Source organism: Protopterus annectens, chromosome 13.part0, assembly GCF_019279795.1.
Source record: "Protopterus annectens isolate FY-2018-M chromosome 13.part0, PAN1.0, whole genome shotgun sequence".
Taxonomy (NCBI): domain Eukaryota; kingdom Metazoa; phylum Chordata; order Ceratodontiformes; family Protopteridae; genus Protopterus; species Protopterus annectens.
The window spans coordinates 789,354,560-789,378,364 of record NC_056747.1 but is presented as its reverse complement, the minus strand read 5'-3'; the positions used below and the strand labels follow the sequence as shown (position 1 = coordinate 789,378,364).

Here is a 23,805-nt window from a genome sequence, read left to right as displayed (position 1 = left end):
ACTGCAGTTTTGCAGGTCTTAATCACTGGCCCCAGTGCTCTCTAACTTCCTCCTCCTTTCCTTAGCTTTGGGAATCAACCCAAATGGTAATGACTGCAACAGTGAAACACGAAGAACATAGTACAGTTGTGTACACTTATCGTAAATGTAGATGTTCGAGTGTATTCACTGTTGCAGTCCTGGTTATCCTCCCTCCAGCCCACTGGCTTCTCTTGGCTCTTCCTTTCCTTCTTGTTTGGTATATTTGAGCTTTCTGGTATATTTGCTTTTTGTTTGAGGTGTAACATTACATGTAATTGCTTCCCATTATGGGGGCACCCGACATCTGGGGCAAGAAAAAGTAATGTAGTGGCGTCGGCTGCATGTTTTGTACCCCTGATGACCTAGCATCATGGAAGAAGAGAAAGCATCCAACACAGGAATCTCAGACTCTGGTATTCAGGCAGGCTGATGGCTACCTGCAGGCAGATAACCCAAATGTAATGACTGCAACAGTGAATACACTCAACACCTACATTTATGCTAAGTGTACACAACTGTAATTTGTTTTCCTCTGTTCCAGGCTCCCATCCCTCTTTGAGGGGCCTGCCTTCCAAGTTATGGAGAAAGCATTAGCCTCTGTGGTATCCCACCTGGCCCCTTCTACATTAGAGTGTCATATGTCCATACATTCTGGTCCAGAGCTGCCACCATCCTCCAGATTAAGACATCGAGCACCAAAGCTGCAAATTAGCCCTGTACAGGGCCCCTCCTCTTAGGAGTCTTCCTTAGAGATTCCCACTGAGGAACCACCCCTAAAGAAGATGAACTTAGATTCCCTGGAAGAATCCGTCACTGAAGACACAGACTTTAATGACGGGGAGGGCAACTCCCCCCCCCCCCCCGGTCACCCCTTGAAGATGTCTTCTTTGGAGACATCCTGGATATTCTCAAACAGAGGAATAACTGGAAGCCCAAAGACCCCACCTCTGAGAAGTACTTGCAAGCATTTGGTGCTCCCGCATCTACCTTCTGGGTGACCCTGTCCGCTGACTATCTCATTAAATTGATCGTGCAGTGGGTGTGGAAGGCCCCTGATTCCACAAAGCCAATTCCCTGGGGACCAGACAAAATCTTAGCCCCTGAAGATCAATATTGGGCCAAGGGTTTAGCAGTAGATGCCATGGTGGTGGTGGTGGCGGCGGCCACAAAGAATGAACTCAAAGATGAGAATACCACTGTCCACCCACCTAACAGATAATCTATGACAATGAACAGATTTGGAAAAGCGAGTATGTGCTTCCTCGACCTTTGCCCTAAGGTCCGTGAATTTCATGGCACATTTTACTAGACTCCAGAGGGCTCTGATTAAGGAGTTATTGGATACCTTCACTGTAGCAGTGTCTGACGAGGTGCAGGATAAAGTTGCCTGTCAGCTGGCCACCCTGCAGTCCATCTGAAACTCATCCATGTGGCTTATTGCACATGCAGCCAAAGGGATGGCCAGAGCAGTGGGTTCAGACATTGCCATAAGGTTTTCAAGTCTTCCTTCAACAGTGCTTCTTTTGACAGATTATCCTTGTTCAGCCCCAAAGTCAGAGACACTGGCCAGGTGCGAAAAAGATGGAAAGACCCTTTCTGCTGTGAGCATTTGTTTTTCTACTCCTCAGCGATCCTACTCCAGGAATCAGAGGAGTGGAAAGATGTGGTTGAAGAAGTCCCAAGGGCCTTTCCAGGACACACGTGGCATTAGCTCCCCTCTGGGCTGGGGAGAAGCTCTAAAGGAAGACGCTGGCTCCATGGCACATGTGGTCTGCGAAATCAAGGCTCCGGAGACGACTTCTCTGGACAACCCTACCAGTGCTTGTGAAAAGAGGCCCAATTGCTTACCTCTGGAAGCAGTCGGGGAAAGACTTTCACCACACTCAACAACCTGGTGACAAGTAACTAATGATACTTGGGTGCAGAAGATCCTTACCAGAGGTTACCATATCCCCTTTATTCTTTTCCCAAGATCAAAACATGGATTCCTGGTGTTCCACCCAATCAGAGGGACCAAGCAGCCTCAGAGATTAAAAGCTGCTAGAAAAGCATGTCATTCAAGAAGTCCTACCAGACCATGTAGGATCCGGGTTTTACTCAGGGTTCTTTTAGAGCCAAAAAAGACAGGGGAGTGGAGAGCAATACTGGACCTCAGCCTTCTGAAGGAGCAATACTGGACCTCAGCCTTCTGAAGAAGTTTGCTCAGCAGACAAAATTCTGGATGGTCACTGTCCAGTCTATACTTTCCTTTCTAGAGGAAAATGATTGGGTGTGCATGTGTGTGGAAGACGTGTATTACCACATAAAAATGGACAAAGGCTGCAGGAGGTATCCTAGCTTTTGGCTAGGTGCCAGTCATTTCCAGTTCAGAGTGCTGCCCACAGTCCCCAGGGTGTTCACCAAATGCATGGCAGCAGTCACAGCTCACGTGAGACTACACTGATTCTGGGTGTTTCCTTATTTAACGACTGGTTTCTCACTGCTCTCACCAGGCATCTACTGCTTCAAGCCACAAACTTCATGCTACACCTATTCAATTGTTTGGGCATCCCAGTCAATAGAGAAAAATCTCAGCTGACTCCCACACAAGACCTCAAGTTCATAGGTGCTTGCCTCGACACAATCTCTTGTGCAGCTTCTCTCCCTTTTCACAGACTACCAAAGATAAGGTCTCAAGTACAATATTTTATATCCAAAGACAAAGTCCCTGCTGTTCCTGTCCTCGAAGCTTTAGGATCCATAACACTGACCATCACCTTGGTACCTTTGGCAAGATTTCACATGAGGCTTCTTCAGTGGCTCTTGGCTTCACAATGATCCATACTGACACATCCGATGACTTATCCCAGTCTAATAACAGGTTGTTGCAAAAATGATCTATCCTGGTGGATGTAGTCAAAAGATGTTCTCCTGGGACATCCCTTTATTCCTCCTCAGCCCAAGGCCATAGTGGCCATGGATGCTTCCCAGATTGGGTGGGGCATTATTTGGGAAGAACAGTCCAAGGCAAATGGTTTCGGCAAGAAGCTAATTTGCACATCAGTATCATGGAATTGAGGGCAGTGCTCTTAGCATGGCAAGCCTTTCATTCTGTCCTCCCTCTGAGGACAGTTGCAATTCAGTCAGACAACATGTCACTGGTATGGTACATCAACAAACGGTGGAACCAGATCTTTCCCCCTGTGCTGGGAAACTTATGTGTGGCAATGGGCAATATCCTCCAACCACTTCCTAGTGGCAGTACATATCCCAGGGAGCTCCAACGTGATAGCAGACAAACTGAGCAGATACATTATCCTGCCTCACAAGTGCTCTCTCAATGCCAAAGTGGCAAAGGAAATTTTTCGTTGATGCCTTGCTGCAAACTCTTTGCTTCCCCAATGAACAATAAATGTAGCAGCTTTTATGCCCTAATCCCCCCTCAGGGGGTGTCTGAGAGAGACACTGTCCTTCTCGATTGGCTCTCAGGTCTCCTGTACTCCTTTACCCAGTTTTCCCCTCATTCTCCTCTTCTTGAAGAAAGCCCAAAGATTGAGAAGCAAAGTGATCATCATTGCACCTTTTTGGCCCTGACAAGTCTGGTTCCCTTTTCTTTGGCCTCACCTGATTCACCATCCGTGGATTCTGGACCCAGTTCCAGATCTGCTGTCTCACCCACAGGGACTGGTGAACCCCAGCCTTCACACTCCCAAGCTGTGACAGCTTGGTTCTTCCAATTCCATTAGTCGCCAGGCAGAATGACATAACTTCCCTGGTACAACAAATTCTTATGTCTTTCCATAGACCATCCACAGGAAACTCAGCAAATGGAAGAGATTCTCAATTTTAACCTGTAAGAATAATTTAGACCTTTTTTCAGCACCTGTTGAGAAAGTTTTGGAATTTTTAGCTTCCCCTTTTGATCAGGGAGCTTCTGCTTCCACCATTAAAGTTAATTTAGCAGCCATTTCTAATTTTCACAATGGCGACAATGACCGTTCCGTAATTTCCCATCACTTATGCAAAGTTTTTCTAAAATATGCCGTACATATAAAGCCCCCATTCAAGGATTCTGTAGCTCTGTGGGATCTGACCCTGGTTTTGCAGTCTTTAGTACTACCTCCCTTTGAACCAGCAGTAACTTGCCATCTGAAATTTCTCTCATCGAAAACTGTTATCCTAGTAGCCATTACTTCTGCCAGGAGAGTTTCTGAAATTCAAGCATTTTGTGTGAAACCCTCATATCTGATCTTTCATAAGGTTAGGCTTTCGTTAAGGACCAACCCCTCCATTCATCCTAAGGGTGATTTCAGAATCTAATATTAGTCCGACTATTGATTTGCCCATTTTCTTCCCCAATTTGTGCAGTAAAGGTGACTATTTGTTGCATTTACTGGATGTTTATAGACAATTATGTTTCTACTGTAACAGGACTAGAGTCTAGCAAATTGGACCAATTCCTTTTCAGGTCCAACTCTGGGAAAACCTATCTCAAAAGTTACCTTGTCAAGATGATGAAGAGATTGTTACCTTCATTTATAATCATAGCAACCACAGGTTATCTGCACCTGTAAGAACACATTCTACTAGATCAATTGCCACGTCAGCTGTTTTTTATTCAAAAGCTTCCATGGACGAGATATGCGCAGTTGCAACATGGGCTATGCCTCATACCTTTATCACTCATTACAAATTGGATATGTTCTCCAGGGGAGGAGCATCCTTTGGCTCTATGGTACTCGGGAATATCCTTCCATAAGGCCACCCAGGACCTAAAGTAGCTAGAGAGACTGTAGCATTGGTCAAGAATGAGTGAAGATTGACATCATCAGATAAAGAAGTTATGTACTCGCCGTAACTTTCCATTTGTGTTGGCATTCTTCATTCATTCTTGACATCCCACCCTCCTTCCCTCTCCTGTAGATTTCCTGGAGAATCTGACACTTGTCCTGGCAACCTATAGGTTTGACCTTGGATATTGTATGTTCTTCTGTCTGTCTTTGACTGCAAACCTGATCTAAGATAATGGAGAGAGGAGCATTGTGGGTAGTGTCTTAGCGTCAGAGTTTTTTGGCTGGCGCAAGCCGTATAGCGGCCGAGCCGGTTCCAAAGATCGGAAAAGAGCCCCATTGATCAAGAATGAATGAAGATCAGCAATAAAGATGGAACGTTATAGTGAGTACATAACTGTTTTCATGCCTTGTGTGTTTCTTGTGACTGTTTTGATGGTTTTGTGGGATTCCAGGTGCTTAAATAACAATTAAGCCGCAGTGGTAGCATTGTCGCCTCACAGCAAGAGGTTCTCCCATTTGATTCTCTACTGGAGTGCCTTCTGTGTGGAGTCTGCATGTCCTCCCCGCGGTCAAGTACCATTCGAAGGACATGCGTGAATGGGCGTGCCTTCGTTGAAGGTTGGGTGTCGAGCTGGCACCTCTGCACCATAAAAATCTACTGCCAATCATTAGCGGACAGGAGCTCTACTGTGGCGACCCCTAACCAGGAAAAGCCGAAAGAAAAACAACTTTGTTAAATAACAATTGAGTGTGCATTTCCGTGGACAGTGTTTTCAGTGGAACAGAGGTAATGATTGGGTCTGAATGGTTTTGTGGTGATGAAAATCAAGACTAGGAACAGAGTCCGACTACTGCTGTCTGTAAAATAAATGTTAATAAAAACAAATGGGAAAGATATATCAAGGATAAGCGCTTTTTAGTTAAAACTCTTCTTCACGTCAATTAAAAATACACTTGCTTCTATTTAAACATAGTTGTAACCAATCGTAAGCAAAAAAAGCTCATGAAAATTAAAAACTCAGATATACATTGTAATACAATACAGTGTATATCTGAGTTTTTAATATTCATGTTGAGCAATACAAATATATGCTGTACTGCTCAACGTATTACTTTTGCTGATTGTGAATACTACTGGAATTTTCTTCTATTTCTGCAACTTTTACAATGATTGATCTGAAGTAGTTAACTTCATTTTATCTGCAACCTGTGGGTATTTGGATCCATATCGGATCCGAGCCGGGAACTTTTCGAGTATCTGCTCCGAGCTCCAAGCTCTTCCCCCTTACCCATAACCCATCTCCTACCTTTCCTCAGATCTCGTTTGCCGCTTCGTGCAGTAGCATCGTGATCTCTGTTGCTCCAAACATAGGTTATTGTAAGTGCTTTTTTGGTTGTTTTTCTAAAGGGTAGTGAGTGTGTGTTTTCAGTTAGTTCCCTTTCTTCCCTCAAACGCTTGTTCGTCGGTTTAAAAAAAAAAAAAAAGTTTGTTGTAAAGCAGTTTAGGTGCAGGCCTTCCCAACCCCTTAGATGCAAGTGCTCTTGGTGTGTCATTCGTAAGTAGGTTAGCTGTGTGTGTTTGTAGTATGGCTGATCAGCCAAAACCTACCTTTAAGAAATGCACACAGTGTGGCCATAAGCTTTCTCCGGCCGATGGTCACACTCTGTGTGTTGTTTTCCTGGGTGTTCCCCATCTATCTGTACAGTGCAATGTGTGTGCCGGATTTAACCCCAAGGCCTTGAAAGAACGGAAGGCCAAACTGGTGGCAAAAGGCCTTCTACCTGTTTCCTCTGTGGACACTTCGGCCTCAGTTCCTGCAGCAGCTGGCCAACCTCCCCCTCAGGCTGGGACTCTACCCTCCTACTAGACCTGTTGAAGGGGAGGCCGAAGGAAGAGACAGGAAGAAAGACAAGGACCAAGACAAGAGGGGGGGATAGGCCCTGTAAACGGTCTCCAGAATGGGAGCCCTTCCCTAGCCTGCCTTCTAAAGTGACGAGACCTATGTCTCCTCAGCTCCACTCCCAGAGATTCTCCCCAGAGGCGACTGAGCCCTTGGATCCGAAGCCTTCATCTAGGTCATCGCGAAGACCAGCCAGATCCGAGTCTGTCACCTCTTCGCGCTCGGCTCTGAGTCTATCGAATTTGGATATGGACAGGATGATGAGATTTATTCGGACCCAAATCCAGATGGGAGTCTTGCCAGGCCCCTCTCCCTCTGGAGGGGGGACCTCCATGCCCTTCTTTAATCCAGTTTCTCCTTCCAAGATCCGGCCTGCAGTTTCGGGGTTTTGGAATCCAAGGATCTTCAGAGCTGGGGGTCCGGAGCTGATGATTCCTCCAACCTCGACTCCGGAGATTACCTTCAGTTCATTCGGATCAGACTAGTTCAGATCCGAGCAACTCTCGGTGCCATGGACGGGGAGTCGGATCTGAGGGAATGGAAGTGTCTTGAGCTCCAACTTTGTCAGATCCGAGCCGTTCCATCGGAACTCCGGCTACTCCAGCCTCGGCCCCGATCTTCACGGCGGACCCAGCGAGAGTTTCCTCCTTGTTGGGTGCTAAGGAGATATGTTGTCCATCAGCGTTCAATGTGGTGAAGAGGGTTCTCTCCCAAGGATCAAGACCCCAACCTATTTCCTTGGATTCCACCCAGACTCCCTTAGATTCGGTTATGACTCACTTCAGCTTACCCCAGGGACAGCCCGTGCAAAAGGACCCCCAGGCGTTTCCCCTGGAAGAACCCCCCGTGGCTCACGAGCCCTCTTCAGAAAGTCCCACTGAAGAGGGTCCCCATAAGCACATGTGTAAAAGGAGGCACTTGGATTCCCCCGAGTCCTTGACAGAAGACACTGATTTAGATGGAGAAAGTTCCCCCAGGTCACCTCCTGAGGATGTCTCCTTTGGAGACATCATGGAAATCCTCCACCAGAATGGAGGTTGGACAGCCCCAAAACCTTTTACGGATGAATCAGTGTTCCTGGAGGCTTTTGGTACAGGCCCATCTACGTCCTGGGTGTTCCCTGCCTGCAGATCCCTTAGTGGATCTTATCACGCTGGCATGGAAGGAGCCTGACACCACAGAGCCAATACCAAAACTCCCGGACAGGATTCTCTCTCCACCCTTAGACAGGCCTGGTATAAAAGATCCCCTGTGGATGCAGTGGTGGTTGCAGCAGCCACCAAGAGGGAACTGGCCCAGGAGAGTTCCTTAGTCCACCCTCCGGACAAGGAGTCCAGGGTGGTGGATCGATTTGGGAAGTGAGTGTATTCTTCAGCGACATTTTCCATCTAAGTGCTGAACTATTTCGCACACGTCATGCGACTGCAGCGAGACCTAGTCACAGAGTTAGCTGAGTTGCTCCTAGAGTCTTTGTCGCTGGAGGACAAGTGTCTGTTCTCTACAAAAATGTTGACTCTGAAATCAGTATCAAACATGTCTATGCGTCTCCTTTCCCATGCTACGGAAGGAGCGGTTAGGGAGGCTGGGACTGGCGTGGCTATGAGGCGACACGCTTGGTTCAGACTGTGTCAATTCGCGGACCCCTTCAAGGCGTCTTTCACAAATGCTCCCTTCGATGGTTCTCTTTTTGAGAAGACCATAAGTGACACCCTTGTCCAGAGCGAAAAGGACAGGAAGACTTTGCCTGCCATCAAAGTCCGCTTCTCTAGGAATCTTCCTTTTCCAGGAATCAAAGAGGGCAAAAGAAGATGTGATTCCGAAAAATCACAGTTTTCCTGGGACTCTCAGTACAACTTGTCCCCTAGAGGCAGAGGGGGTCCAAGGAACTTTGGGTCCAGGGAGCCCTTCTCAAACAGGCCCATGCAGCAGCCCTGAGGGGTTGCCCGACTGTGCTACTCTGGAGGCAGTCGGGGGAAGATTATCATTGCACCCAACCGCTTGCGAGTCCATAACTGTAGATCGTTGTGTGCTTCAAATAATATCCAGAGGCTACACCATCCCGTTTGTTACCCCTCCTGCTCCTGTCCAACCAAGGCACCTCCTAGATGTCCCACCCGCTCAAGGGAGACGGCAGCACTGGAGATTTCCAAGCTGCTTTACAAACGAGCCATCGAGCCGGTCCCTCCTGATGAGTCTGGAGTAGGCATTTACTCCAGGTTCTTTTTAATGCCAAAAAAGATGGGGGACCCCAGGCCCGTTTTGGACCTGTCTGCTTTAAACCTGGCTGTTGCCAAGCCGAAATTCTGGATGGTCACCCTACAGTCCATTCTACCTTATCGTCAAGAATGTGACTGGATGTGCTCGATAGACCTCCAGGACGCTTACTTACCACATCAAGATTTGCAGAAGCTCCAAGAGGTTTCTTCACTTCTGGCTGGGAGCCAGCCATTTCCAGTTCAGAGCCCTACCCTTCGGTCTCACCACAGGCCCTAGGGTGTTTACCAAGGTAATGGCAGTCATAGTGGCTGACCTGAGGCTTCAGGGAATTCAGGTATTCCCTTACCTAGATGACCGGCTCTTCGCTGCTTCTACCAAGTGTCTTCTTTGCCTAGCCAGAGATTCCTTCCTTCATCTTGCAGTCCAGCTAGGGATTACTATCAATGTGTCCAAGTCCCTCTTGGACCCGGTGCAGATCTTGGACTTTATCAGGGCATGGCTGGACACCCTTCAACTAAAAGTCTTCCTAACTCCAGACAGGGTCCAGAGCCTACGGGCCCATATATCAGTAGTTCTTGGTCCCAGGTTACCAAAGGCGGGCTACGTTCTCAAAGCCCTGGGTTCTATGGCTGCCGCAATCTCGATCCTTCCCTGTGTGCGTCTTCACATGCGTGTTCTTCAATGGACTCTAGCTGTACAGTGGTCTTTGCTAGATCCCCCCAGGGAACATCCAGTTCAAATCACCAAAGCCTGCAGGGCCTCACTTCTCTGGTGGCTCCAATCGCCGGAGATCTTATGGGAACGCCCATTCGTTTCACTCACAGCCCAAGCCACAGTGACCACGGATGCCTCCCAGCTCTGGTGGGGGGCACTATCTGGGGAGGACAGTCCAAGGCACGTGGTCCGAGTTCGAGACCAGATTGCATATCAGTGTTCTGGAGATAAGGGCAGTGATTTTAGCGTTGCAAGCCTTCCACACTGTTCTTCCTCTGGGGACGATTGCAATTCAGTCAAACAATATGTCTGTTGTCTGGTACATAAACAGGGAGGAAACAAATCTTACCCTCTGTGTCGCAAGGCCATGAGAGTGTGGGGAGTAGGCAATCTCCACCAGTCAGTTTCTGATTGCAATGCACATCCTGGGACGCTCCAACATTTTAAAGGACATATTGTATCGGGCTATTCTAATGCCATACGAGTGGTCTCTGAAACAATCGATGATAGAGGAGATCTTCCATGCGTGGGGTCAGCATTGCTGCAATCTCTTCGCATCTCCTTCCAACGTGAAGTGCAGTGAGTTCTTCGCTCTGATCACCTCACCAGGGGATGCCCCCAGCGATGCTCTAGTGCATGCTTGGCCTCCCAAGTTACTGTACGCGTATCCACCGTTACCTCTCATTCCAAAGTTTCTTCAGAAAGCTTGCTGACTGGGGTGCAAAGTTATCCTCATTGCCCCATTCTGGCTTTGTCAGGTGTGGTTCCCCTTCCTCTGGTCTCATGTTCTAGCTCCTCCTTGGATTCTGGATCCCTGCCCGGATCTGATTTCCCATCCCTTGGGCACTTGTCCGCCCAACCTGGACAGCCTCAAGCTGACAGCTTGGTTGCTCCAGTTCTCTGTATTGCCAGGACTCCCAGTCTTTCATCTTCAGTGAGAACTATTCTGGTGGCTTCCCATAAGGCCACAACTAGGAAGATTTACCGCAGCAAATGGAAATGATTCTCTGTTTGGGATTCTCAGAGAAACCTGGATACTTTAACAGCTCCTGTTCCTGCAGTGTTGGATTTCTTAGCCAATATTTTTCAGCAATGGACTAGTTCCTCCACTGTGAAAGCGCAACTGGGTGCTATCTCGAATTTCTACGTTGGCGAAAACATGAATGCCCTGGCTTCTTCTAGACTGTGTAAGGCTTTTCTTAAAGGTACCTTTCTTTTACGTCCTCCAGTTAAGGACTCCGTTCCCCCTTGGGACCTTACCTTAGTTCTGCAGACTTTAGTTGCTCCCCCCTTTGAACCTGCAGCATCAGTAGATTTAAAGTTCTTATCATGGAAGACAGCCTTCCTAGTGGCCATTATGTCAGCTAGGAGGGTTTCTAAGATTCAAGCTTTGTCTGCTGTGCCTCCTTACTTGATCTTCCATAAAGACAGGGTTTCTCTCTGCACAAACCCTTCCTTCTTACCAAAAGTGGCTTCTGAATCAAACATTAATCAAACAATTAACGTGCCTGTTTTCTTTCCAAATTTTCAGAATAAGGGCGAATATAAACTGCATTTGCTAGATGTTCATAGACAACTTTGTTTCTATTTACACAGGACAAAGCCTTTTTGTAAGTCTGACCAGTTATTTGTCCTTTTCTAAACCCTTTCTGGGTAAGGCCATCTCCAAAGTTTCTTTAGCTAGATGGATTACACAATGTATTTTGCAAATTTATAAGGACAAAGGTGTGTCCCCACCTGGTCCTGTTAAAGCGCATTCTACCAGCTCTATGGCACTTCTGCTGCCTTTTAGTCTAGGGTTTCAATGGATGACATTTGTGCGGCAGCAACTTGGGCAATTTCACATACCTTTATTTCTCATTATAAGTTGGATTTGATCTCCAGAGGGAGAGCATCATTTGGCTCTGCGGTGCTCAGGAATATCCTTCCTGAAGGCCTCCCAGGAGTTGAGTAGCTGGGGACTCTGGCCCACAGGTTGCAGATAAAATAAAGTTAACTACTTCAGATAAAGAAGTTATGTACTCACCATAGCGTTCCATCTGAGTAGCTACACTTTTTAATTTTTCTGCAACCGTCCCACCCTCCTTCCCGCGAACCTGTTAATGGTTTATTGTAAAATTGAGTTGCTGATCGGCTTGAGTAGTGGCAAAATCGGTCTTAGGGAAGGTAGGAGATTGTGATGGGTTATGGCTAAGGAGAAGTAGCTTGGAGCTCGGAGCAGATGCTTGAAAAGTTGCCAGCTCGTATCCAATATGGATCCGAATACCTACAGGTTGCAGAAAAATGAAGTGTAACTACTCAGATGGAACGTTATGGTGAGAAAATAACTTATTTTTATTGCTGGACCTTTTCTCCCTTAGACCTCCACTGAAAAAGGACCTGTTTCCAGTCGGAATTTCTTGGAAAACAAATGTAAAATAAAATACATCCATTTTATCCATTTTCTGTGAAGATCCATTGGTCATTCAATATATTGTGAAACAGTCAATGGACATCAAAAGTGCTTATCCTTGATGTATCTTTCATATTTGTTTTTTATTAAAGTTTGTTACATACTGTGGTAGTTGGACTGTTCCTTGTTATGATTTTCGTTTCCTTTTTTCAGGTCTGACTTTTAGTAGCTGTTAACCTTTTTGTACTACATTTTGTGAAAGTTTGCTCACTTATAACATTTCTGAGTTCCTTGTACTGATGCCAGTTTTCCAGCATTTGTGGGACTTTTATCGATTTTTCTGGGTGGATCTTTTAAAGTTTAGTCTTCGGTGTTGTATTGACTTTTTTGGCCGCTCCTGTTGGTATGAATATGATGAAGAACTTCGTCATTGTACAGTTAACTTTCATTTATGTTTTTATTATTTATTATGGCTTGTTTTAATTGTTCTTGTATTTTTTTTAGACTGGACTTTATTTTTGTTGCTTTAGTCATTAAGTGAAATGCTTAAGTAATATGTACTGTAATAAACTTGAACCTCACCCCTGCCCTTGTTGCATTTTGTTGCTTAGCCATTGATCTGATGTCATTTTCATTCGTTCCTCAACCTGTGGGTTTTGGATCCAACCTCAGATCTGACTCGGTCTCTTTCCAGGCTCAAGATTTGATGGTCATGCTCCTCCTGAACATCTCATAATGCCTTCTTCCCCCAGAATATCTGAGACCTCACCGACAAAGCATCGGGATTGCATTCCTCCAGTGTAGTCGTCGTTAAAGTTCTGCAAGTCTGTTCCTGACATTCCTTTCATTGCTCTTCCTTCCTTTCCTCCCACTTCCAACTCCTCCTAAATATATATATATATATATATATATATATATATATATATATATATATATATGTGTGTGTGTGTGTGTATATATATATATATATGTGTGTGTGTGTATATATGTAAAAAACAAAAAAAAAACTTTGTACTTTAAAGTTGTAGTTAGTGAAGTTTTCATGGGTTTCTTCCATGTTTCCGGTCTGTCTCTCTCTTTTTCTGTCTGTTCCTCTTTTCAGTCTCTCTTCTTTCCTGTCTCTGCTGGTTTATCATGGCTGAAAAGCCCGAGAACCCTTGGGGTTTAAAAAAATGCAGTTTCTGTGGGTATAAGATTCCCTTGTCTGATGCCCCAGGGAATGTGTTTACTGTCTAGGCTCTGCTCACCTAGACAGCTCTTTAGAGGTGTATGGTGGTTTTAATCCATGTGCTCTTGTGGAAGCTACAACAAGTTGGTATTGAATGGCTTACTTCCCCCTTCTGCTCCCTCCACACCCATTACTTAAAGGGCTCGAACCCCTGTTAGCCCAAGGAGGCCAAGGAACACAGGAAGCATTCCCCTGAGCACTCCTCCTCGGAGCATCCTGTTAAGGTGCCGAAACCTTCAGATCCGAGGTCGTTGGATCCAGTAATTGGTGATCCCTGCTCCCTGGGTTCCCCGTGCTCAAACTGTATCCCGAGAGCTAGGTGTTTCGGCTTGGGGCCTCACCCAAGCCAACATCCAGACCACCTTCTACATCCTCCTCCTCCGTCAGGTCAACCCAGAGCTTGTCTGACCGTGCGGTGAATAGATTGAGACAATTTATCCAAGCGCAGATTCAGATGGGATACTGCTGGCTCTGTCCCCTTCTGGATCTGTGAGCAAATATTCCCCTTTTTGTCCAGTGGCTCCTTCTTGGATCTGACTTCCTGCTTTGCAGTTGTCAAGTCTGATGGCCCCGAGAACTAAGACATTGGATGTGAGAGTGGTTGCAGTTAGAGTCCAGTGGTTTCCCTGACATGCTCATCTCTGACAGTTTCATGGCCCAGTTCTTCTCTGACTTAGACTTCGAGTCTGGGGGGGGGTTGACTTTGACTCCAAGGTTTACAAAAGCCATTGCTTCCCCTTGGAGCCTTGATGTGCAATAGCTCCGCTCCAACTCACCCTCAGAGTGGAGGGTGGTGAAGGTTCAGGAGAAGTCTGCTGCAATGACTTCGGAGGGATGACTCTCAGATCCTTGCAATCAATTTGTCTTTGAGGTGGTGGAGAGTGTCCTTGCCCATCCTAGGGGATTTACAGATCTCCCACCATTGGATCCCAACCCTGCCTCCATGGAGTCTGTCCTTGAGGTCTCTTGTCTTCCACCGGGACAGCTGTTGCTGTAAAGTCCCCAACCTCCTCCCACAGTGGAACCTCATTTTTCTTCCGACACCTCTCCAGAGTATCCCACTGAGGAGGTCCATCGGAAGAAGAGGTCTAAAGAGAAACGGCTGGATTCTCTGCAGGAATCTGTCACTACAGACATTGACTTCGAGGAAGGGGAAGCGTCCCCAGATATCTACTTGATGTCTCCTTTGTGGACATCCAAATGTTCCTCCACCCGAGGGATGGATGGTCCTCCCAAGGCCCTAACCCAAAGGGGTCAGTGCTCTTGGGGGCCTTCAGCACTGGCCCGTCTACAACCTTGGTGCCCCCCTCCCCTGCCAAAGCAGATCTTCTTATTGAGCTAGTTTCCACCAGGACATGGAAGAATCCAGACACTGTAGAGCCCACTCCCAAGTGAGCTGACAAGATCTTAAGTGCTGCCATGGACAAACCCCAATGAACTAAATGGATCCCAGTAGATGCCATGGTTGTGGCAGCAGCCACAAAAAGGAGCTGGCTCAGGAAAGTTCCTGTATCCAACCCCCTTGGCAAGACGGTTTGCTAATACATACATACATACATATACATATATAAATATATATATATATATATATATATATATATATATATATATATATATATACATACATCCCATTTTGAGAGGTAGAAGTAGAATCAATAAGAAAATGTAAATCTCTGTTTTCTAAACTCATTCTTATGGTTTTGGTTCTTTTAAATGAAAAGGTAGGTGGGATGCATTCATGTAATAAATGTGTGGTATGCCCTAACATTTTCACAGGATCTCAATACACATTCACACATTGTAATTATACTATTAAGTTCAAAATATTTCTTCTGCCATTCTACAGCAGTAGTATATGCAGGTATTCGTGCATCTTGTAAAGCATTTTATGTAGGTAAAACTACATAAAAACTTTCAGATAGAATTAAGGAGCATCTAGGAGCCATCAGGGCAAAGAACTTAAATAATGCCCTTGCTAAACATAGCATTTGTGCTTCTTTTAGTAAATTTTACTTCACAGTATTAGAACAAGTTAACTTTTTTTTGGAGATTGGGTAATATATTTAGGACTAAGAGAACTTAAATGGCAATTACTGCTTAATTCTGAAACATACCCTGGTCTGAATGAAAGTGTTAATATTAAATGCGCTTTAAAATGGAAGATTTAATTCTATTTTGACAGTTGTTCTATTTTGACAGTTGCTTTCTTTCTACAAAATGTGTTTGCATCCATCCATGACCTTTGACACACTTGTTAGTCACGACTTGTACAGTTATATGAATATTCATTTCTCCTACATGCATATTTAGTGCGCACACTGTACATTTGTTCAGTTTAAATATTGTCTGGTTGTACTATTGGTTACTGTACTAATAAGTTATAAGTAGTTCATTGTTTTTTTGTTTACATGTGACTCTAGTAACATATAATGTAAGTATTGTTGACTATAGGTTATTCTGATGAAGCTCTTCCACCTGAATAAGAGCGAAAGCTTAATCATCTATTCAGTGTCCGAGTTTTTATTTCCTTTCTACTAGCTCAGAATTAATTACTACGCCTAAAAGAAGTCTGAATTTATATATATATCTATATATATATATATATATATATATATATATATATATATATATGATAATAAAAAGTCTTCTTTCTCCTCCTCTTTCTAGAGCCCAATCCTCCTCCCAAGAAATCCTCAGGAGAAGTACAGGACAAAAGCAAGGGCTCAAGAAAGTGTTCCTCTGAGCGCTTTCCTCCTTCAACTTCTTCATGCTCAGCTCTACCCGAAAAAGTTTCTAAAATGTCTTATCCATCAACTTCCACAGCACCAACGCTGGCAAAGATTTTAAACCATTGGATCCATCCTCTCACTGCGAACAGACTTGATTCAAATCCAAGTCACCTCAGCTTCCCAGTATATTTTCTCCAGAGCCAGTAGCGTTGAGGATGCACTTTTCCTTCATTCAGGGCCTGCCTCAAAGATTTATCCCATCCATCATCGACATGGTCTTCCCTTGGGTCATCTGGGAGCTTAACAAAAGCAGATGTGGATAGGATGATGAGAAAATTTCTCCGAAGCCAGATCCAGTGGTGTTATTTTGGCACAGTCTCTCATCGGAACAGTGAGCCTCTCTAATACAAAGCCTCAATCTTTGATGCTTACTCCAATCCACCCAATGGTTTCAGAAATATCAGACCCTAGACATATGAGTTTGTGTCAGATAAGAAGAGGTGGCCTTCTTTGACTCGTACACCTTCTGTTACCCATATGGGTTCGATCTTGTCTGTTCTGAACATATCTGAGCTGTAGAGTCAGTGCTGGATCTGGGATGCCGGTATCCACTCCATTGTTCTCAAAGCCATCCCTCCCTCTCAGAGCTTTGACACTAAACAGCTTGGTTCCAACTTCTGCTTTGAGGCTGGAGTCGGGGCATCTGGTTTTATCCTACACAGGCTTATACGAGTCCAGTGAGGTAGAGGCTCTGCTCTACCATGGCTTCAGATTTCAAAGTAGTGGAGAGAGCCTTGTCCAGTTCTAGGGAAAACCTATTCCTGCCCCTCAGGTCAACCACATGCTCAGCTGCCTTCTGTGGAAACTGGGCCTTTTCATCCTGTCCCATTGGGAAAGCTGGTCCAGTCAAGTCTTGAGTGTGTACTTATTTAGGATTCTGCTGGCACTTCCAAGTCCTCTCCAGAACCTCCCTCTGAGGAGACACCTACACTCTTCCCAAGAGTCTTTAAGCAAAGACATTAATTTTGATGATGAGGAAGGGGTCCTCCAGGTCACCCCTTGAGGCTGTCTCATTCAAAGAAAAACTTTTTGAGACTGAGGATTCAGTGTTCCTAGAGGCTTTCAGAACAGGCTCAGCTACGACTATGGTACTCCCCAGAACAGATGAGATGGTAGACCTCATCTCCAGCTTGGCTTGGAAGGATCTAAATGTCATTGACCCCATCCCCAAATATCCTGACAGGTAGCTTGTGGCAGTTAAGTATAGGCCTCACTGGAGCAAGGGTCCCCCTGTGGATACTGTGGTGGTTGCAGCAGCCATCAAGAAAGAACTCTTTGAACAAAACTGTAATGTCCATTCCACTAATAGAGAATCTAGGGTGTTGGACAAATTTGCAAAGCATATCTATGCATTAGTGACCTTTCCCTTAGGACTCTGAATTACCTGGTACATGTGAGAATATTTCAGAGGGAAGTCATCAAACAGTTCTCCAGTACCCTTTTGAGGTCCATGTCTGTGTAGGACAAAGACAGTTTCTTTGCAACTGGCTACCCTTCTAGTCTATATCCAATGCTTCCATGAGATTGACTTCTCGTGCCTCAGCGGGAACAAATAGGTCAGGAATAACTGTTAGAAGGCATGCCTGGATGCGCCTTTGTGATTTTTCGGAGCCCTTTGAGTCTTCGTTTATCAGTGCCCCCTTGATGGATCCACCTTGTTTGGCCCCAAGGTAAAGGAGACTGACTCTAGGAGCAAACAAGATGGGAAGACTTTGTCCCCCATAAGAATCCATTTTCTTCCCATCAAAGGACTTCTCCTGAAACCAGAGAGGTGGCAGAAAAATGTGGACTTCTATGGAGCAAGATCCCCTTTTGGCAGGAGGGGGGGGTGTCTAATGGAAGTACCTGTCCCCATGGCATAGGTGGCCTACAACATCAGGGCTTCAGAAGACCCTTCTTTGAAAAGCCCTTTCCGCATCACTGAAGGGTTACCTGACAGCTGCACTCTGGAGGTAGTCCAGGGTGCTTATCTCTACACCCAGAAGTCTTGATTGCCATTAACAAAGATACTTGGATGCAGAGTGTAACATCCAGAGGTTATTATATACCATTTTCCCTTCTACCCCCAAAATACTACAAAAGAATTCCCAATGTTCCACCCAGTCAGCAGAAAGCAGTGGCTATAGAAATAGAAAAGCTGCTGAGAAAAGTCATCCAACTGATCTCCTCCAGACCAACAAGGATCTGGAACTTACTTAAGATTCTTTTAGTGCCAACGAAGACATGGGACCCAAGGCCAATTTTGGATCTCAGCAATCTGAATCAGTTTTTAAGACCTTTGAAGATCTGGATGGTCACAGCTTAGTCCATCCTACCACTGTTGTGGAAGGACGATTGAATGTGCTTCATAGATATCCAGGATGCATGCTCTCATGTCAAAGTACACAAATGCTCCTTGAGATATCTACGGTGTTAGCTGGAATATGGTCACTACCAGTACAGAGCCTTGCCCTTTGGTGTCACCACAGTTCCCAGGGTGTTCAAGTGCACAGCAGTGGTTGTGGCTCACCTGAGACTGCATGGAGTCTTTGTTTCCTTATCTTAGATGAGTGGCTCCTGTCTGATTCCACCAATCCATTACTAATGCAAGCCGAGGACTACTTGCTCCACCTATGTCTCCAACTAGCCATTACTGTAAATTATACCAAATCACAGCTCTTTCCAATGCAAACTCTGGAGTTCATTATTGCCCATCTAGATACCCAGAAGCATAGCATCTCTACCACAGATAAGCGTGGACACTTCAGAAAAGCATTAGACATTCTTTCTCTTCATTCACCACCAGCCAAGTTAATCTTACAATTACCAGGGTCGATGGCAGCTTTCATAGTATTGGTATCTTTGGCTAGCTTTTACATGAGGGTGTTAAAAAAAAAGACAGCAGCAATACTGTGGTCAGTAAGACACCATCCACTGATGTCACCCATTTGCGTCAGGAACATCTGCAGGCATCACATAACATGGTGGGTTCACACAAGTCTTTCAGGGCCAACCTTTTACTCTAGCTGTGCCCAAGGCCAAAGTGACTACAGATGCCTCCCAACTTGGGAGTGGGGCATTACTTGGGAAGTACAGCCCAAGGCATGTGGTCCCAGACAGATGCCAGTCTTCACATCAATATATCCTAGAAGTGAGAGCAGTCCTATTGATGTTGCAGGAATTTGAAGATGTTCTCCCTCTAGGGATGATTAATAATCAGACAGACATGTCTGTGGTCTGCTACATCAACAAATGGGGAACCCGGTCCTATCCGCAATGTTGGGAGATAGTGAGAGTTTAGCAATGAGCAATCTCTTTTGGCCGCCGCCTTCTGGCAATGCTTATTCTGAGAAAAAATAATGTGCAGGAAGACAGACTGAGCAAGTCCATCTTATTCCCTCATGAGTGGTCGGTCATCGAATCTTTGACAGAAGTGATTTTTCACAAATGGGGCCAACCATACTTTGATTTCTGTGCTTCTCCCTTCATTGCCAAGTGGAGCAGGTACTTTGCCCTCATCCCTCCAGAGGGGGATGAACTGAGACACTCTAGTTCGCAATTGGATCTCCTTTTTACTACATGCCTTCAATCCAACTCCTGTCATCCCCACTTTTATTCAGAAAGCATTACAATGGAAGAGCAAGGTTATCCTTATTGCCCCATTCTGGCTTTGCCAGCTGTGGTTTTCCTTCCTGTGACTTCATTTGATTCACCCTCCTTGGGTGTGCTAGATCCTATTCAGGACCTTCTGTCTCGCCCATCTGGTTTGCCTCTCCTGGACAATACAGTCTCACAAGCTGACTGCATGGTTTCTCCACTTCTACAACTCCAGACTTTCTTCCCCTGTTCACCAAGTTTTTGTGTCATCCCAAAAACCCTCTACCAGGAATATTTATAACAGCAAATAGGAAAGATTTTCTATCTGGGCCCAACAGAGGCATCTAGACCCCTTTTCTGCACCAACTCCAGGGATTCTAGATTTTCTGCCTTCTATCTACAACAATAGAGTTAGTTATTTGACAGTTAAGGTGCAACTGGGTGCTATCTCAAATTTTCACCTAGGTAAAAAGCATTCTTCTGTAGCTTTTTTGAAATTGTTCAAAGCTTTGCTTAAGGGCACTTTGCTACATTAACCTTTTTTAAGGACCCTATTCCTCTTTGGGACCTTATAGTTGTCATTCTAGCCCCCCCCCCCCCTTCAAGCCCTCAGCCAGGGCAGAAGTATAAAGTACTTATCCTGGAAAACACTTTTCCTAATCGCCATTACATCAACTAGATGGATGTCAGAGCTCCAACCACTTTCTTCTCCGCCATTTACCTAATTTTTCACAAGGACAGAGTTTCCTTTTGGACTAAATCTTCCTTCCTGACTGAAGTAGTGTCAGAAGCAAATCTTAACCAGTCAATTAATCTACCCGTTGTCTTCCCAAGTGTTTCTCACAAGAGAGAAAATATGCTGCATTTACTGGATGTACTTAGACAATTCAGTTTTGGATTCAGAGGACTAAAGTCCAAAGAAAATCAGAACAACTGTTTGTCTCCCTTTCCAAGGTTAAATTAGGCAAAGCAGTGCCAAAAGTAACCTTGGCCAGATGGCTCTCTGATTGCATTGCCTTTATATACAAGAGTAAAGGACTGCCATTACCCAAACACCCTGCAGCTCACTCCACCAGAGCTATGGCCACACCATCTGCTTTTTGGTCCAGAGCGTCCATAGATGGCTCCAGTGCTCATACCTTTGTAGCCCATTACAAGTTAGATATCTTATCTAGGAATAGGGTGTCTTTTGGCTCTGCTGTACTACAAAGTTTATGAGAAATAACCATCAGAAGAACCATCAAATCCAACATGAAAATTAGATATTGCAGAGAAATGTACTTGAATGGAAGAATCTGGGGACTGTCCCATCAGTTGAGGAATGGACAAAAAAGACAATATCAGACATTATAGTTACGTACTCACCATGACTCTGCATCTGTGTTGTCTGTTTGTCCTTCAACTACCCACCCTCCAGTCTCCCCTCCTTTTGATTGACTCCTTGTAATCCGTTAAAGGATATTCCTTAATAGTCTTGCTATGTGGGCTCCAGAACTCTTTTCTCTGTGTCTTCTGTCTTTTTACTGTTTAGAAATACCTTTGCTTTTTGCCTCAGAATTTGCTAGTGACTGACTTTATCATGTTGTAATTGAGTAGTGGGCAAACTTGATCTGAGGTAAATAAAGGGAAAGAGGGATTGTGGTTAAGGGGAGTAGCTTGACCTGTTGATCCTAAAGTCTATCAGAGTGGCTGAGGACAGATCCAGTGTCGGATATGAGACCCATCAGTTGAGAAGGGCCGAAAACAGGCAGCACAGATGCAGAGTTACGATGAGTACAGAACTATAATTTTTCATCAGAGAGGTGTGTGAGAACTCAGTGGCTCTCACATGCAAGACCTTTCTCAAGGGAAATTTTCACTCAGACCCTTCTTCAAAGAACCTTTTCCACCTTGGGACCTGAATTTCATGTTAGAAGAGGTGACTTTACCTTCGTTTTAAGCAGTACAACAGGCAAATTCAAATTTCTGTCTTAGAAAACTGTATATTTTAGCAGCAGAAACATCAACAAGAAGGATTTCTAAGATCCAGGCTGTGTACACAGAACCTTTCACTTTTTGTTCCATGAAAACTGGTGTGTCTATGTACGCAAATCCTACTTCTTTGCTCAAAGTAGCCACCAAAGCTAATCTTAATGTGCCAATCTCCCTGCATTTTTTTCTAAAATATTCTAAGAGTGAATGTCTGCACTGTTTGGATATTCACAGGTAGCATTGTTGTTTGAACAGGACAAAAGCCATCAGAAAATTCACCTACCTGTGCTCCTAAAAAGATTGAGTCCAAGTTGTCCAAAGCAACATTATCTTGATGGTTGTCAGTGTATCTATTAAATGTTGATGTGGAAAATGCAGCATATCTGTTTTAATTAAGCCCACTACTCATTCAACATGGGGAATGACATCTTCTCATGCTTTATTTTTAAAAAGTGCTTCCTATGAGATTTATGTAGTTGTATCAAGGGCTTCTCAGCATGCCTTAGTAAGACACTGCAGTTGGATGTCATGTCCAAGTGTGGATCTGATTTGTGGTTATTTCTTGTAGGATCACTTCTTGGTTCCCCCAGGACAAGGCGCTACGGAGTCTGTCCTGTTGGATGAAGAATATGGACAAGATCATTGCAAATATGAATGTTACTTTTCTTAACAATAAGTCTTGATGATCTGTGTTCCTCCTCTTCAAACGATCCATCTTCTCCTGTACATGTGCCTTAGCTAAGAGCTAGGTAATCATGTACCTTTACTCCCTTATGAATAGCAGTCTAGGTTTGGAGAAATTTGTGGAGGTATGTTGTAAAAATAGGGGGAAGGAGTTGAAGGTCTGAGTAAAGTAAAAGTGCCAAAGCTGAGTTGAGCCTGTGGCTCAGAAGAGGATGGGCACATATCACCTATGTACATTGTTATGGTAAGTGTATCATTTTATTTCTACCGATTTTGAGGAGTTGTTTTTTAAAAAATGTGTAATGAACAAGAGTTGGTGCTTTGGTTTTACCTAATATAGTTTTTTGTAATTCTAGACCTGGAAAATCCCCTCAGAGAAGCCATATTGTTCCAGAATCGTATGAACCAATCTCTCCTCCTCAGACCTTAAATGTGCATGAGAAGCAAGAAGCTGTGATGGTGCTTTCCCAAAGAACGGAACCAGCAGAGCAAAGGTTATGCCAAGAGGTTTTGTTGTAGTAGTTATTGTCTGTGATATACTGCGGGCTTGATCTTGTATCTAAATACTGCAGTAACTGACTAACCTGATGCTGCCACCCTTGCCAAGTGATTTGATACATGTTTGGTAGAAGTCTGTTTGCCCCATATGGAATTTTCCATCAAGGTTTACTTGTTCAACCTATGTCTGGTAACTGGGGCTTTAAGTGACAGTGGTATCTTTTGTAAATAGTAATTTTTTCTTGTGAAAAGACAAACCATGAAGCATTGACGCTAAGGGTAGGTAAAACAAGACTGGAACAAAATGCAGTTTTCTCTGAGGAAAATGCTAACAGAGATGGCTTAATTGCACTGCAGGTGAAGAGTTATGGCTAGGTAGAGAACCATCTACTAAACTTCCCATTTATTACTTTTTTTTATTGTTTTGGAGAATGTATCCAGTACATTTTGTGAGTTAAGAAATTACTCATGCCTTACATTAGTTTCAGCAGTGTTGCTCTAAATTTTTGTACACCACGGTGACCATTCCTTTCACATTTCATTTTTAATCATTTGTTTAATACCAACTAGAGACAAGTGCCTTTTGTTAGGGGGTGGGCCTTGAGGTGTGGTCTGAATAAGTTGCTTGCTCAGTCATCTAGGTGTAGATGGAATTGTCTCACTCAAACATTTGCCTGTAGAGACCATTTGAAGTTCTTTGCCTTAACCCCCACTGTACTGCACTGCATCATCTTTGCATTTGCTTATTACTCTGATTTATTCAGATGGTACTCTGAACATGTAAAGATCAAAAGTCATGTAATGTTTAGTCATATTCTTACAGTTGTCCCATCCCTCTTCCTTCCACATACATTTTTTCATCTCTGTCAGATGCAGTTACATTTTGTTTATCTTCACTTCAGTTTGTTGATCAAACAGAACATTACTGAGTTTGCATTTTGAGTACACTTTACTTCTTGAAAACCTCATTTTAACAAAACAGAAATTTGGCCATTCTAATTATAACCAACTACAAAAGTGCTGTAAAAAATGACTCATTACT

At 44.5% G+C, this 23,805-nt stretch overlaps 1 protein-coding gene across 1 annotated transcript in view; it reads left to right on the top strand.

Annotated features, from left to right (window-relative positions):
- NCOR1 (nuclear receptor corepressor 1) overlaps positions 1–23,805 on the top strand; it is a 4,682,182-nt gene that overhangs the window by 4,497,476 nt on the left and 160,901 nt on the right. Inside the window, exon 41 of the mRNA XM_044054890.1 lies at positions 22,622–22,759. Coding sequence (XP_043910825.1) covers positions 22,622–22,759 — 138 coding nt within the window. The remainder of the gene's footprint in view (positions 1–22,621; positions 22,760–23,805) is intronic.